General features: G+C 39.1%; 1 protein-coding gene and 1 pseudogene across 1 annotated transcript; one reads left to right on the forward strand and one right to left on the reverse strand.

The window, feature by feature from the left end:
• Positions 1-3,816: 3,816 nt before the first annotated feature.
• Positions 3,817-8,040, reverse strand: LOC110053468 (carbonyl reductase family member 4-like). Its single transcript, XM_020759698.2, has 3 exons — positions 7,499-8,040; positions 6,343-6,563; positions 3,817-5,535 (listed from the first exon to the last, which is right to left on the reverse strand). The coding sequence occupies exons 1-3, from the start codon at positions 7,986-7,988 to the stop codon at positions 5,497-5,499; spliced, it is 750 nt and encodes a 249-aa protein (XP_020615357.1). The 5' UTR covers positions 7,989-8,040; the 3' UTR covers positions 3,817-5,496.
• A 3,145-nt stretch (positions 8,041-11,185) lies between these two features.
• LOC110046223 (carbohydrate sulfotransferase 1-like) overlaps positions 11,186-17,500 on the forward strand; it is a 13,042-nt pseudogene continuing 6,727 nt past the window's right edge.

Below are 17,500 nucleotides of genomic sequence, written 5' to 3' on the forward strand. Positions count from 1 at the left end.
GTCGTTCCACTGCTTGTTGAAGATATCTTATTGAGAAATGTTATTACACTCGGCACGCACTCAGATGGAAAGAAATCATCACAACCGAGGGAAGAAATCACTTTTCTGGTTTTCTTCTGGTGTTCAGACAATTTGGCTTTGCATCTTCTGGCAGGTTCCATGCCACTGCATGAGTTTTTGTGTTTTTGCAACCACGCTTTAAGGTGATACCGCTTTTTACACTTGCTTCATTTAAACGTACTGCCATTATCTTCGCTCTCGCTTTCATCTTCGTCTTCACTGTCTTCTGCCTCTACCGTGTTCACCGCCCTCTCGTTGTCTTCTAAAAGTTCTGCTAAATCATCTTCATCCCACTCTTCAAGTAAATCTTCAATATCCATAGTTTGGTTACTTACTGTGCAGTGTAAACAAAGTTGCTGCAAAAATAAAATTTAGCTTGCGACAGTGACGTCACGAATTTCCACTGTGTTGGAACCGGTGACGCGAGCTAGTTTCCAATCCAGTCTCCTTACTATCTATGATATTTCGAAATTCGACCAGTCAGAGAGATAGAGGCGGAAATTGTCGTTCAAAGATTTCGCGTCTCTTTTCCGACAGCTTGAGTGTCGCTCGCCAGAGTCTCCCTCGTCCACGAACGCCCGACGCTCTTGACAAAAACTGGGCGGGGGTGGGGGGTGGGGTGTCTGAATATCCCACATCCCGTTTATTTTTGGCCTCAATATGCCGTATCTTGTTACTTTCAGTTGCAAAAATTAACGATTTTCCAACTCGATACATATCCCATTGTATCTGATCTTATATTGCATATCTCATTATTCCCCCAGTTATTCTTCCATGCAAGTATTTCTCGAGCCTAAAAAGCGATTGTTAAAAACCAAACATCGTCAAAATGAAGCACAACCAATAGCCGCGCATCTCATGAAAAGCGTCAGACGGTTGTTAAAAATTGATTAAGAAGAAGAAGAAGTTTTATCTCAATGATAATAAAATTTAGTAAACACAAGTACGAAATAAGCCCGGCGTCTACGGCTGTTTCGAGAAAGGTTGTCGGATTCAAGCGTAAAACTGCACGCGACAACCCCGAAAGTTAGGTCCCGTCCACACTACGCTGAAGGAATTTGAAAACGCAGCTTTATTTCTCCGGTTAGGCCTACAGTTCACACCAATCCGTCACCAAAACGGAGCTTTTCGAAAACGTTCTTCTAACCGGAGAAATTTGAAAACGCCCACCAGGTTCTCTTTTTCGTGTGGACGGAGAACATTTTAAAAACGGAGCGTTTCGTAAACCATTTAGTCACGATAATCATATGATTTCCCTAGCGCGTTTTCCTCAAACACAAATCCAACATGACCGGTGCTTGTTGCGTTTTTAAATTCCTTCGTGATATCGGAAAAGATTTGATGCGTAGTGTAGAGGCGGCCTTACTATGGATAGAGGTAGAGAGCTGCTACTCATGGTTGAGCCATATAACAACGTGGCAAAAGTTGTTTAGCATGTTTTCTTGAAAAAACACGCGAAAAGAGATTACAGGAAAAGAGATTACAAAAACAAAGGGAGTTTAATAGAAGAGTAAAGGAAACTGAGACTAAGCAACAGAGAGAGGAGCGTTCGAGTAAAAGTAGGGTAGCCTATTCAAGAAGTAAAGGATCTAAGGATAGTAAAACACTAAATCTACGAGGTTACTTGAAGCAACCATCTTGTGATCAGTTGGTTGTTAATTTTCACAAGCTGGTTGTTGCAGGGCCAACGTTTGTCTGCATGTGTTGTGATCAATTATGGTACAAACATAATCTTATTAGAACTGAAACTTAACTCAGTAACGGTTTTGTGTACTCTTTTAACTGTATCATTTTTTCCTTCCGAACATTTTTTTCCTTAATCTTTCAACTTAAAGAAAATAATTTGAACAGCAAAATTATGCAATAAAAATTATAGGTCATCATGCTCGTTTAAGATAACAAGAGCGTTTATTTCGCTGTCAAGCTCAGCTTGATGGAAATCTCTTACATTGTGTACTTGCACGCACTCATGTGCGCAAGCTAATGACGCGAAAATCGTGCGCAGTAGGGATGCGCAATGCAATACTGAGGAATCACCTTAAAATTTTATAGAAAAGTGAGAGAAAACTACTTTATTTCATCACTGTCTTACCTTGTAAATTATCTACATTTCCACTGAGTAAGAAGGCTTCAATTATTTCTAAACCCATTTTACTTGTGACATGCACTTAAAAAATCGACCTACTGCCTTACTTCCATACTGACTTTTAATGACGTACTCACGTACTGACTTATAAAACTGACACAAGGAGATCAAAATTTAAACGACGTCTCTTATTTTATCAGCAGAGCACAGGGGTCAATATTTTTCCACGTCAAGACGTTCCTCTTAAGTTCTTTTACATAGGAGAGTAGAAAAACCAGCCTACTAAAGCGTTTAACAGCTCTAAACATAAAGAGAACACATACCGACTGCCAGGAGCCCGAGGCGACATTTATTTGAGACCTGACGCAGTTTTTCCTAAAGTTGTTTTATTCGGGAGCAAAATTAAATCGGCCGAGGCGTACAGATTTCTGGCTCGTGAATGGTCGCTAAGTGGTTTCCACGAGTTCGATTTCACTTACACTGGTGTTGCTTGCGTGGCCAGTATCATTTAAAAAGAAATATTTTTGTTCCGCAGCATAATGTGCCGTTAAGGGTTCCAAACTTTTTGCCCTCTTAGTAAGTAATTCCATAAGAAAATACTGAATATGTATTAAGATTAATACCGCCTGCAGGGTTCTACGCAATAGACCAATTTCGATATATTAAAATTCAGACTAACACAATAGACCTCAGTAAAAGGCTCCGGGGAATAACTACAGAGTTTGTAACTGGGGTTTACTCCCCAGACACTGGAAAGTTCCGTTACAGCATCGATGTTGATTGGCTTTAAAGACATTAAAACATGACCGGAAGTAAAACACCAATTAGAGCAATGTGTTTGGCAGCTAGGCATGCGCAATTCAACAGGAAGTTTGATATTTTCGGACTTCCAATCGGAACCACTCTCCGCTGGTCAAGGGAGGCGAACACTCTGGTTTCGAGGTTGTCTCGCATTCAGCATGGGTTTCGCCTTTCTACGCAAGTCGCATGTAATTTAGTGCTCTCCTTGTGAACAGAAGAACATGCCATTTGGGCCTTCAAGGACCCGTTATGATGAAATAACTTTGACAAGAAGCAATTCTCGACGCGCTTTGCAAGCATTGTGTAAAACAAACATAGAGAAACGAAGAAGAATATCCGAGATATTTCACGCCACTTCAAAAGTTCCTGTGATTCTTAAGGCCCTTTAGTTGTATAATGACTTTTATTAACATTTGCGATACTGGGTAAAATAAGCGGATAGACGCTAAACTGGAGATTGCTTTCGGGACAACAATGATTAAGACACTGGGTGAGACCTGGCTTGGGAAAACTGGTGAAAAAGGCTGGTTTTCGTTATCGCATAAGCAGATGCTTAAGCTGACATCCACCGACGCTTTAAGATGTTGATAGTTAGCATCTCTTGTTGGGACAAGTTCCCAACAAAAGGCGCGTCTGCGTATTATTGCTCATGCTAATGCGCTAGTGAAAACCATGTCCATACGAATATCCTATATCAGGTCAGTGATGAACGTGGCGGTAAATGTTATACCCATGTGAATTAAGCGTAGAAAGTCCCAGATTGCGCATAACAGTCCGCCTTACTACGTCCTGTCTTTCATCAGTCCCTGCATAAATATTTTCCTTCAAAACTTAGCGCTTCGAATTTTGGACAAAGATTTCTCATTAGATTGTTGACTCTTTGATAGTTAAATTTTTAATTCGAGTTCTTGCCAGATGCTATTACAGGAACAGTTTTCGTTTTCCCAAAGTTAAAAAAAAAAAACATTCCGCCGAAGGAGTTCAGAGTTACCTTTTAAAAATTTCAGATAGCATCGTAATATTTGTAAGCTTATAGCTGCCTAGAGATAGTTTCTCATTTGATGCGGATGTTGTTTGGCTCGCAAAGTCTTATTTTTGGGTTTAGAAGTTTGAAAATACTGATGAAAGTTTAGCCTATATTCAATTTATTTTTTAAATAGGCAAGACTTGGACTTCTCTTCACGATTAAATGTAGTCTGGCAAACGTACAGATACGACTGTACCTCTTTCACCAAATATGACAAGAATTTGTTGTCTATTAACCAAATAATTCCCTGCGAAAAGACTACGACAGGTTCCCTGGCTGTCTGACCAGAGTTACCACGCAACCACACTAACATAAATTTGGTAAAAGCTGCAACTTTTGAAAATAGTTGGTTCTTACCCTGAAGGGAAAGAGTTGTGTCAATGAATAAGGAAGAAAATGAAGTCTCCTTGGAGTCGCCAGGGCCCAGTATCATCAATATTGTCAAACGGAATGATAGCAACACAGCAAGCCTTCTTGTGTACTTCCCTGAGGGAAGAAGACAAGGAAAGAAAAAAGCGCAATCCTTCTCTCAAATTGCTAGTAACAGAGGGGACACTTGCCAACTTGGCAACACGAGTGGAGATCGGACAACCTGTCCGCGTTTGACTTAGCTGAAGGCACACATTTCTAATATAGCACTGGGGCTTTCTGCCAAACTTATATTTGGTCTTCTTTGTATCAAGTTTCTTCTGGGAATTACCAGACAATGGAATACTAGAAAATTTTAAGTTTTGCACAGAAAGCCTCGGAGCCATATTAGAATTTTTTTTTTTTCATATGAAATAAGGGCTATTCTCATGTTATGAATGAGCGCTGACTTCATCACTTACCCCAAACTTCTAATTCTTTGAATGTGTGCGCCTACAAGACATTGTTACAACGTCCACGTGCAAATGGTATCGCAGTTCATTAACCAATCAAACTGAAGAACTCTACCAATATATTTGACCGGTTGCTCCCTTAATTAAAAAAAAACATCTGGGTATGAGAATTTCTAATTGATTAGCAAGCTTGAAATATAATTGGGTTTGAATACCAAAAAAATAAAAATTATTTTCACAATCGTTTTCACAATCTTAGTATAATTCAGTGTTAGTTGTGTTCAAAAAATGTTCATTAAATGGTCATTGTAATGCAACACCTTGAGGATGCTTAGCAATAACCTTCTCAAGTTTGGCAGGCATTTTATTTTATGGGGAGCAGGGATGGCACTGTGGTTAGAGCACTCTACGCCCACCAATGTACCCAGGGTTTGATTCCGGCCCCATGCCATAAGTGGGTTGAGTTTGTTGTTGGTTCTTGCCTTGCCCCGAGGGTTTTTCTCCAGGTTTTCCTGTTTTCCTCCTTCAATAAAAACCAACTCCCCAAATTCCAATTTGACCAGGATAGGGGACCCGCATGAAAACCAGCTAAAGCTGATTTGGTTTCGTCTCTAAATATTGTAATTTATGGCAAGTGTAGCAGAAAAGCGTGAACTTCTAGCATTAAAACTGAGACAAGTTGTACTTTTAGAAATGAGAGTTCATATTGAGAGGGAAAGTCCTCCATCAGCAAGCACAACCTGCAAGAGAGATTAAAAAACAAGAAATGGAACTATAAATATATTTTCACTAACTCCTTCACAAAGGTTTCATGGTGAAGGGCAGAATAAAGCAACAGTACTCATCTCATACTGCACCTTGACAGCAATCTAAGCTGTAGAACACCCTTAAATATAGCTTAGATTTCTCTTAATTCAAAAAATATAGTTGAGCCCCCATAAGCAAACAACCTCATGACCTGGAAAAGTGTCCACTTAAGAGAGGTTCCCACCTATGGGAGGTTTTATTTCTTGAGGTAAGAGATGGATCTAGTTAATTATGTCATACTCTTGGGGAAAAAAATCAGTGTTAATGGGATTGCAGACGCAAAGACAATCAGCCATCAATTTCACACATTAAACAAATTTTGAAATACAAATACAACAAGAAAAGAGTACCTTTTTGCTACTGTTGTTGCTTGCTACTTTTCTTATAGAGTTATACATGGAATATCATTAGTAATCCTTTTTTCCAATATGATTTACGTTTTTGGTGAAAAAAAGAAGAACACTGACTATAGGGATTAACTTGTTAAACAAGGTAGTGTAGTCACTCCTTCTAGAAAATATTGAATGTGGGTTATGTAAAACTTGAAATAATGTTTCATTATTATTATTATTATTATTATTATTATTACTAATTAATTTTAATAAATTGCTGTATTTGTAATTGAAAACAATAGAATGATTGTGTTACAAAAAAATGATGAAGTATCCACTTTTGGCAGGTGTCCACCTATGCGAGATGTCTGGTAGTAAAGGCACAACATAACCTCACAACCACTGTACCTGGCCTGTAATATATGGTGTCTCAACTAAGAAGCAAACAACCTCTGCAACCTCATGTGTTTTGCCATATCTACCAAGAGGAATCAAATGTTCAATTTCTGAGTTCCCTGTCCTAAGGTTTGAAGTCATGTCAGTATCTATGAATCCGGGTGCAACCATGTTTACTCGAATATTGCGAGATGCCACTTCTTTGGCTAGTGATTTAGTGAAACCTACAAGTCCTGAAGAAAAGAAAAGAAAAGCAAAGGGTTTCAAATGTGATGTCGTTGTACTATCAGTCTGACATTTTCGTGTCAAAATATCATCAACCTTCTTATTTTCATTTTATCCCTCAAAGACGTAAACTACCTGTAAATGACAAGAGGACTTTTTTAAGAATGACTACAGTCTGCCAAAGGTGCGTGACAAATGTGTGAAGAAAATATCAAACTGAAACTCTAGAACTATCTTGTTGTTTTGCTTTTTAACTGCCTTTATGCAGGAAAAAACTGAGTTATGTTCTGGGTCACTGTACTTTTGTTGGGTCTGGTTTTAACCTGATAGGACCTTTTTAACATCTGACAATTTGGCCTCATGCCCCGTCCAAGCCACCGCCCCCAGTGTATACCAGCAGTGTATACATAAACTTGTTGTGATGAATTAGTATCATATATTAAGAATCTGTACAAATTGCCTGTGCCATCATTGGCTATAGGCTTTAAAGTCATAACTCCTGTGAAGGTTGTCATATTATGTAGTTTCGGAAAATTTCAACACTACAACCTGCAGAGAAAATTTTTTGGTTTGAATCTCCCTCCCTCCCTCCCTCCCTCCCTCCCTCCCCCCCTTCACCCCCACCTCGCTCCTATGGAAATAATTTTCCAGTTTAGTTTCATACTTTCCTTTGAAAATTTTGAAATTGAGACCCCCCCCCCCCCCCTCCTCAGAATTTCTAATGCCCTTCTATGGAGGGGGGGGTATGGATATATTCTAGAACTGCACATTCTGAGCTTCTGGATTTAAATAATCACCACGATATATTCTAGTGGTAAACATAGCTTGCAGTATTGCTGTGCACAGCATGATAATATTTGTCTCATTTCTGTGGCCGTGTCTTATCATGAAGTGGTCTATTCTCTAGACACACATATAAAACATTTTTCATTGTTCATCTTACCTGACTTTGAAGCTGCATACACACACTGCCCTACATTTCCCTTCATTCCTACCACACTTCCAATGTTAATTACCACTCCATTTCTGTCTCTCAGCATATGTTTTAACGCAACTTGTGACGTGAACATTGGTCCCAAAAGATTCGTGTTTATCGTCCTTTGTATCTCGTCAGGTTTAGTTCTTAACAGCAAGTTATCATAATTTACACCAGCAGCGTTCACAAGAACGTTCACGTGTCCGAGCTTGTTTTGAATGTGCTGTAATGAATTCTGAACGGATGTGTAACAACCCACATCACAGCTCAAACTCAAGTGATGTTCACAACAAGTAGCTCTTCGCAAACGGTTCACACATTCGGCGGCACGATCATTGTCTCTGGATAAAACAACCACAATGCCTCCACGGTTGGCGAGTAATTCACTTACAGCTCTTCCAATTCCTCTTGATCCCCCAAACACTGCACATACTTTACCATACACGTTTACGGCCATCTCAACGCTTCTAATCCAATCTGTCAAAATTCGACAGGCGTTGCATGCGTTGCGGCACTGGACTAGGGTCCAGTTCTCTCTGTACTAGGTAACGAATGACGTGCCAATCTGAAGAAAGGGACCACGACCAAAGTCAGATCACAAGGAAAAGTGTAAAATATTAAACGTCACTCGCCTCTGGCCTTTTTGCAACGAAACTATGGGCAACGACTCCTTGTAACCCTATATTTATGGGTTTTGTAAGTTTGAATAAAAGCGGTCACTGTACGTTTGCAGCACGTACTTGATAGCGCTCGATACCCCCGGGAGGGTACTTTAGGAATTTCTGGGTGGGGATGTGCCGCTGGGACCCTGGAACCCTTAGCCTATACTAGAGCTAGTTCAGCTGAATTTTGCTACCCTATACTGGAGCAAACAGTATTAAAACCACCGATTTCCGTCTGAATCCCGATTTTTGCCAGTTCAAGAATAATATCCAGTAGTGCTTTATGATGGTCATCTATCGACGATGTTGAGGCTGAGTTACCAAAAATTTAAACTTGCCGATTTCATTTTTTTACATTTTTGAGCGGCAATTCCTAGTTTCCTTAGTTTAGATAAAATCTTCAACCAACTGGTCAGTTTCGTGAAAAATGATACCCTATTCTAGACCCAAACGCTCTGATTTATATACCCTATGCTAGAGTAAACTGCGTGAAAACCATACCCTTCACAGCGGCACATACCTCTATAGCCCATATATGGCAGTCAGTTCCCCCCCCCCCCGGGTCGACACCTCAGTCTTTGCAAACTCGTTCCGGCAGTTGGTCCAATCAAAGAAGATACGTAGTAAAACATTTAACTTGCCCGCCGACGCAGTCCAACAGTTTCTATAGAAGCCAACAACTTTGTTCATTAGTTACAAATGTGCTTCTCGTAAATTTCCCGAACCCGGTCGCTTACTGCGCGTCTCTTATACAGCGCGGAAGATTGCTTGAAAAAGTTCCATGTAGGCAGTGGCCTATGTAAATTTAAAAAATGTAAATATCTAATTTGTTTACCCACGGAGCACCATGACCAATGAGTGCTAGGCCTAGGCCCTTCCCCCCAGGCCTAGCCCTTCCCCCCAGGCCTAGCCCTTCCCCCCCCCGGCCCTCTGAGGGGGACTCCCATATAAAAAGGACGGGGGTGTTTGTCAGAAATTTTGAAAAGAATCCCTCAGAGGTACCAAGATCCCCTTTTGTGGGCGTTGCTTGAAATGTTTCTCACCTCTAAGAGGTAGCAATTCTACAACAGCACATTACCTCTTCTACCTAAAGGTACCGCAAAAGTTCCTGCTGTGGACCGGTTTAAGAGACAGGATCGTCGATGTTTTCTCCTAACTATCCCATGTTGATAACTACCAACTTCCCGTCGTTCCGTTAGGCCAAGCCGATGCGATTCGTTACGTTTGCCCCGCATAGCATTCCACAAGTGTCTTCCTATTATGTCGTTTAAGGAAGCATTCATTCCTTAGAAAGAGGGGTGGGCTGGAGGAATTCAGGGGAGGGTCATCAATTTTTTACCCACCCAAAAAGGGAAGGTCAGCATAAATTTGACACGAGGTGGGTCTCGTCTTATATAAAATAGTATCCTTTGGACTCATGACATTATAGAGCTACTTTAAATAACCTTTTTGTCCCTGAACTGAAATAAGCTCGACACAATCTTGAAAACACCAAGTGAGTTAATTTTTAGATGAAATAAAATACTTCTCCACCAACTACAACTTTTAATTGCTGAAAGAAAATGCTAAAAGAAAAGTTTAGTTAATGCGCAGACTAGTCAATAAATGTCACAATCACAGATGTGGGTCCATAAAGGGTAAAACAGGAACCGGGATTACCCTGTTTTTGCCCTGGGAAAATGGGATGTAAGTCACTAGGACCGGATTTGGTCAAGGCGTAGAAAGAGTTCGAGCGAAAGCAATGAGGCAATCAATTTAAACATAGTTAGTAGAGGAGGCCAGTTTACCAGCAGAGTCTCCTAAGAGCGAACAGCTAGACAACTTCAGTTAGTGTGAGTGACAGTGACTCTGAAGGAGAGGTAAACAGTGCTCTCAAAACAATACTGGGCATGATCCGTCCACCAAGATCGGAAGAATAAGAACATTTACAAGACAAGTCAGTTGACTGATTTCCTGCAGGCAGGAACCTTAAGTGACGACAGGAACTTGTAACCGAACTGATCGCTATAACTTCCCTACTTGAACGTTTTAGCACAATTAAAAAAGGATTCTATCCTCTTTAGAACATCTTCTCAAATTCAAGTGAATTTTTGGGTCTTTGTTAGGTAGTAGTTAGAAACCGACATTCTGTCGATGTGAAGTCTGAAAAAGCTGGTATGCATAACACTGGGATTTCTTCTGGATTCTGCTTGTGGGAATGGGATTAGAGCACTGGGAATTTGAAAAGAAATGGGCTTGGAAATGGATTAGTAACCCCACCCACATCATCAGGAGGAAGAGGGATCACTAGAAATTTAACTACTTCTCAACAAACAATATACTTTCATGCTCATAGCGATTCTTCCGGCCTACCACCTCTTCCCTTTCTAAAAAATAAATGCTCTCTTAGATGTGTCCAAGGGTCTCGCCTTCTTAAAGCGCCTGCACAAATATCACAAAATGAGGTGTTTTTCGCATCAAAAAATTAAGAAAAGACCAGTGATGGTTAGCAATTACATGCGACTGACTATAAAGCAGAAAGAAGCTTTTTTTGCCGATTTTGTACCAGTCATTTGAATTTGAAGACAAGTTGTGGCAAACTTCCATTAGGGTCTCTAAGAAGTTATAAAGGAGCAACCACATTATTTTGCGTTATTTTCTCCCTTTCACCTCTAACTTAATGGAAATCTACAAATATTAGTTAACCAAGATAGAAAAACACTAAAGAGACAATAATGAACCATAAAGGAACAAGGATGGTTAAGGATGGAGAAGATTAACAGGGATTACAAACGACGAACTTGAAACATTTGGGCTAAACTTTTTAAGATGCACAAACTGTGACGTCGTTACATTAACTTTAAATCACTGAGAATTGAAATTCTTTACCAGAGATCCCTATTTCCCTGGAATCGTCGTACTTAGGGGCTTGTGACGGTCTTCTTGACACGCTGTAAATCAAGCAGATGCTTTATTTGCAGAGAACTTCATACAATCAAAATATAAACTTAACATGGCAAGCAACAAGCCCTCAAGTTTCAGGTAAAATACTTGCGAAGATATGTCGCCGGGTCTGTAATCAGGCTGACTTGTTCCACTTACATCACCATTATGACACGTTTGTAGTGCTGTTCTACAAATTAGATATAATCAAAAAATTTGGAATTATATTTAAAATCTAAAATATTTTTTTGTGTGTGTGTTGAGAATACAGTTAAGTTTAAAAGTTGAATTTTCGTTCTGCTCAACTGAACGGCATCAGCCGCAAAAAATATGAATGTTAAGGAGGGTTATATTGATTCTTCTAATATTGTGTTTTATTTTTATTATCTTATTATGTGCATTGACTGGTGTTGAAGCATATTTCTTAAAGGAACGCTTTGCTGTCTATTTTTTACCTAACGGAATTTTACGACAATTTTAAAAGAAAAATTAATGAAAAATGCTGCATGACGTCTTGAAGACTTCGTGTCATCATTGTCAAAAGAGAAATACATTAACATAAGTGACATATAAAAGAAGTGTATAATTAAATAAAGGGATGAAAACAAAAGATTTAAACAACTAAAATTTCGTGTGAAAAATGGTCGCCTGTGCGTTTAGCTACGATTTTTTTCTAATCTTGAACACTTTTAATAGTTTGCCTCAGCATTTCGTAAATATTTTAAAATTTTATATTGCTAAACTGGCTCGTGCAGGAGAATTCTTATTAAACTGGAGAATTCTTATTGCTTCCCTTAGCGGTCCGAATTTTGCGATACGGACCGCTAAGATGGAGCACTCACAAAATTAATTTCGGCGAATTCATTGTACAAAATAAACCATTATTTGGTAAGTAGAAATCTTTTTACCTTCGTGTTTGCAGGACAATAGGCCATTTCCTGGTTGCCCTGTGTCTCCTTTCAAAACGAGTCTTCGTACAAAAAATATAAACATTTCATATGAAAATGAGTTTAATTCGCATGAAAGTTAACCTGTAGGGGGCGCATATTTTCATGTGAATGGTTTCGTACAAAGACTTGTTTTGACACAGAGGCAAAAAGCAACTCGAAAATAGCCTATTTCAATTACATGTTCACAAAAGCGACGTGAGAAACGGTATTCGATATCTCAAAAGAGACAGGACATAATATGATTCTAGCTCCAAAGAGAGGGCTCATTAATTAAACAGTGACCGCTTGTTTGAGAAGAGCGAGGCTTAAAAGCTTAAAAGAGATAGTCCTGCTGTTAAGAGCCAAAAATAACCAGAATTGTTCATTTTGTGATAAAAGCATGAAACTTCCCAGGATGACTAACCTCTATAAGGTAAACATTTTCTGATATGGACCATCCCAAATTTACACCCAGAACCACGCTACGCGCATGTCAAAAAATGACATATTAGGCCCCTACATGGGAGCGAGGCTGAGTTAAAATGCTTATTACTAAGCCTTTTCCGGAGTACTTTGCCTAGATTTCTTGCTTTTTAATATAACAGCAACTTATAAAGTATCTGGGAGTAGAAAAATTTGTCACAAGATGAGTCACGTGACCATCATTTTCAATAAACAATAAAATAATACCGAATATTGCATTAATACGATTAATTTTTCTCCTCTTCTTGCTCTTTTTCCTCGCAAATAAAAAGAACTAATTATTTTGAACATTACAATATAGAGTAATAAGTTATTCAAACTTAGAAACCTGTGTTTCGGCATGCACAAAGTCATATTGGGGCTTTGCATCAAATCGAGGCCGAGACAAAGGATGGATCTATGTTGGCCATTGAGGTGATTTGCTTAAGTCTGGCTTAACGGGATATAACTAATTTCGGTGCGGAATTCAAGAGAGAACTCTTCATTGGTTTAAATCGTATTTGACTAAGCGCACACAATGGTGCGCCGTTAATGGCTGTCTCTCTGACTTCACCACTCTTAAATGTCGTGTGCGACAGGGAACGATCCTTGGTCCTCTTTTATTTCTAATTTATATATTACCGATTTGCCTAACTGTCTATCATTTAGCATACCTAGAATGTATGCTGATGACACCCACATTAATTACGCTGGTTCTGATTTGCATCCGATTCAGTCTAGTTTATCTGACGACCTTGAAAAACTAAGCAAATGGCTTGTGTCTAACAGACTTACCTTGAACGCTACAAAAACGGAATTTATATTGATCGGCTCCAGGTAAAGATTAAGAACTCTATCTGATACACTCGAACTCTCCAATAATAATGTTCCGATTGAACAAGTTTCCTCTGCGAAATCACTTGGAGTAAATGTCAATGAAAATCTGACGTAGCATTCCCACATCAACTGTGTAAAAAGATCGCTTCTGCAATTGGAGCCATAAATTTAGTTAAGGTAATTCCCTTGAAATTGTTCTACTATCAAACTTTTTTTGCAACTTGGCATAATAACATTCATGATATGAACATTAAAAAAAATGCACTAAAAAAATGGGGTCACCGTGCTTGTTAACGGGTCAGCAGGCTCTTAAAATGGGGTGTTTTCACTGGTTGCGCGTTAAAAATTCGAATCACCTTCATACAGAATTGAATTAGGTAGCTGCTGGTTTCGCCCCATGGCGAGTTCGCTCCCACCGAGTTCGCCCCCTACCAGATCGAGTCGCATATAGAGATTATTCCTCGTTCTTTTACCCACTGCCTTATTAGATTACTGGTAGCGAGGAAACTTCGCTTGGTGGCGAGGTGACTTCGCTTGGTGCGAGTTGACTTCGCTCGGTGGCGACCGGGAGTTCGTTGGTGGCGAGACTCCCTGATGGCGAGATGACATAAACATACATAGCCTGAAATGATTCTTCGAAAACTTTTAATAACTCGATGACAACTACTTAAACACGAACACAAAATTTTGGGGCGAACTCGAAATAGAAATTTTATAGTAGGGACGAACTCTACGTGGGGCGAAACCGCTGTCGTTCCAGAATTAAGTCTTGGTTGCTTGAAAGACACAAAATTTTATGTTGAAATTAAAGCTTCTTTTATTCACATAAGCAGTATTGCTTTATTTAAGCCGTTTTTGATTGCCTGGTTGTGGGAATATTGTACTTTTTCGGACGGTTCCGTGGTTAGCTTGAAGTCCTCGCCTTGGCCAAAATACACCCAGTACGGAACTATTTTCCAAAAATGCAATACTAAGGAATCACCTTAAGTCATTTGTGCCTCAACCTACCCTACTCTGCATAAGCAAAAACATCACTAACTCAACCTCACTTTGATTACTGCAGCCTAGTATGGGGTAATTGTGGCATAACATTATCTAACAGGCTACAAAAACTACAAAACCATGCTACACGAGTAATAACTTCATCGGGGTATGACGCTGATGTCGATTCCTTGTTTGACAAACTCAGCTGGAAAGACTTGCAATTTCAATGTCTAATTCAGAAAGTTCTAATGGTTTTCAAGTCTTTAAACGGTCTGGTTCCCGAATATCTCACTTCTAAATTTGTAACACGAAATGAATCAAATTATGCTCTGAGGGCGTCGGTTAACAAACTTGTTGTTCCCTCTCCGAGAACAAACTACATGAAAAATAGTTTTAGTTACAGCTGCGCAACCCTTTGGAACAGCTTACCCTGTAATCACGGAAATCAGGTTTACAAGTAGAATGTTGCTGTATGATATTAGGATTAGAATTTTAGGTTTAGGATCTTAGACATGTTATTCTTCCCGTATATAAATAATGATTAAAGATTAAAGGTTAAAGATAACATTTCTCACAGACATAAAATATACTATCCAGTAGGTCGTATTACAAGTTTTTTTGGTTTTTTTTGGAAAGAAGGGAGGGAGGGTATGATCGCAGGTTATATTACAAGTTTCCTTGTTTTCTCATTTAAGTTTAGAACGTGCTTTAAAGGCAACCTAAACAAATTCCTTCAGACCAAAAAGTTCAGCTAGTGTTGTGACATACCTGATCTATTCCGGCATATTTGAAAGTTTCAAACGCGAAATAGAGAAGGTGTCTCAATCATAGTAAGCAAGTAACTCAAGAAAATCATGTCAATCAAACCTATCTATATAAATTGACTCTGTATCTCAGCCTCGATTTGATGCATAGTTTTGATATTACGTTTTTGGCACATCCAAAACATACATTCAAGGTTTGAATTTCCTAGTCTAGATAATAGAATCTACATTGCAAATAATAAAATTGGTATCATAAACACTCTTGTTCTTTGGCCATTTCAATTTAACAAGAAATAAAATGCAAACAGCGGCAACAAACATAACACATGAACTACGCATGGTTTGGAACAACAATCTAAAATTTTCTTGACGTTTCGCATGCTACAGCACGCATCTTCAGAAGTGGCGGTTACAAAAAAACGAAAGATTTAAAACTAAAAATACAAAGCGAGGTACTGGTAACTAACTAAACAATAACGAAACAAAAGGTGATAGCTAATAAAGTGACAGCTTTTCACTGCTAGCATTGTCATTAAGTGTCGGTTTTAAGTCTCGTATAAACAATGTTTCTTTTATTTTACAATGTAAATCACACTGTCCACTAGCTAAGACCTCGAAATGGTCCCATTTGATGTTATGGCCGGTGGAGATTGCGTGATCAGCAACAGCGGAAGCGTGACCCACTTGCGTAAGGGCTTTAAAATGCTCGACTTTTCTGTCATGCAGTCATCGCTTTGTTTTGCCGATATAGAAAGCGTCACAATCCCAGCAGCTGGCTTTGTATACGACTTTAGATTTTTGCGAGCGATTTAAACGATTTTTGTAAAATTGGTATGTACAAAAATCATCATCATTCATCATCATCATTTTATTACTTATTATAATAAAGTTTCCATATAACGCGTGCTCTGATTGGCTGAAACAGCGTGCTTTATCAGAGAACAGAGCACGGGTTGATGGCGGTAAGTTGGCTTCCAAATTTTTGCTTCGGAATTTTGACAAATTTGACCCAAATTAAACATCCCCTGTGACTCAGACGAACGCACTGGAAGCGAGCTATTTTTCTGCAGTAAATATGGCTCACAGAGACCATTGTTAGCAAGAGTAGTGTTAAAACTGTACTAAAATAACAAGTTTTGCTAGATTCCCGCCGACAAAACATGTACAGCTGTAGCGAAATACACAAATTCTCAACCTAAACAGTGCTTCGATAAAGACATTAATTTTGTTACGAAGGCAGAAATTATACTAAGAAGTAAAACAACGACAGAAAACAATTGAACTGTCTTTGTTTATGATGAAAAGCTTTATTTTTGTGAATTTACAATTAAAAATGCTCCTTTGCTCAAACAACACTTACATGCAGTGTAGTAACGCTCGTTCTCCGGTCATCTCAGGGAAGTAAACCGACGAGTGGTCAGTGCAAAACTTGCTCTGATATTCTCTTCTGTGCTCGAAGTAGAACCAGTGGGAACCGTTAAGTCTTTCTAACATTTACGCTAGTTCGGGCAATCTTGCTGCATGCGGCTACGAGCCGTAAATAACTGTAGCTCCTTTCAAATTCAACCCGGCATTTCGCATTTTCATCCACAAGCTTTGAGCTCCGTGTTTCATAATTTCCAGTGGAAAAGTGCTCGTTTTCATGGGCCACAATACGGCCGGATTCCTCTGGACTATAAACCTTTACCTGCCTTGAGATCCGTATTTAAAAATTAACTTAAAAGCGAACTTTGAAGGCATCATTCTTCTCTCGAAAGCCGCTCAAACTTCTCGAAACTGAAAGCTTAGCTCAAGTCCAGTTTGTGATTGACAGCTGTCGCTTCGTTAGCCAATCAAATTACTTGAACAATTCTAACAAGGATTGTGATTCGCTTATTTTAGCGTGCTTTATCAGAGAACAGTGCACGGCTGACGCCACTTTGGCTCGTTTGGAAAATAAAGTTTGGTTTGGAAATTCAGCCGAATGCGTGGGGAAATTATCTGATTCTTTATCATAAAACAAATAAAGAAGCCTCGACTGTGCTCTGTTCTGTTGTAAAGCACTTAGGAAGCGGTAGAGCACTCAAGAAGTAGGGAAAAACACTCGACTACGTCTCGTGTTTTCCCCTACACTTCTTTCGTGCTCTACCGCTTCCTGCGTGCTTTACAACAGAACAGAGCACAGTCGAGGCTTCTTTATTTGTTAAATAAAACCTACATTTTACAGTTGGACTGGCCCGCGGATAGCTATGCTAGTCTAGGCGGGCCAGTCTATCAATAGTTTCAAATGATTTATTATTATTATTATTACTTTTATTACTATTATTATTACCATGATAAATGGAGAAAAATAGAAAGTTAGAAAAAAAAGTTAACAAAATAAAAAGAAAAGTGGGAAAAGAATGTGATTTAATAGATAATACTTTTTTT

This window comes from Orbicella faveolata, unplaced genomic scaffold (genome assembly GCF_042242905.1).
Source record: "Orbicella faveolata isolate gen_17 unplaced genomic scaffold, um_ofav_v1 contig_47, whole genome shotgun sequence".
NCBI lineage: Eukaryota > Metazoa > Cnidaria > Anthozoa > Scleractinia > Merulinidae > Orbicella > Orbicella faveolata.

What these genes read in the sequence shown, in the direction of transcription:
- LOC110053468 (XM_020759698.2), bottom strand. Translation starts at nt 7,988, where the DNA reads ATGGCCGTAAACGTGTATGGTAAAGTATGTGCAGTGTTTGGGGGATCA. An exon ending in GTATGCAGCTTCAAAGTCAG is followed by an intron (nt 6,564 to 7,498) that starts GTAAGATGAACA and finishes TCTTTTCTTCAG; the next exon opens with GACTTGTAGGTTTCACTAAA. An exon ending in CACCATATATTACAGGCCAG is followed by an intron (nt 5,536 to 6,342) that starts GTACAGTGGTTG and finishes TCTCTCTTGCAG; the next exon opens with GTTGTGCTTGCTGATGGAGG.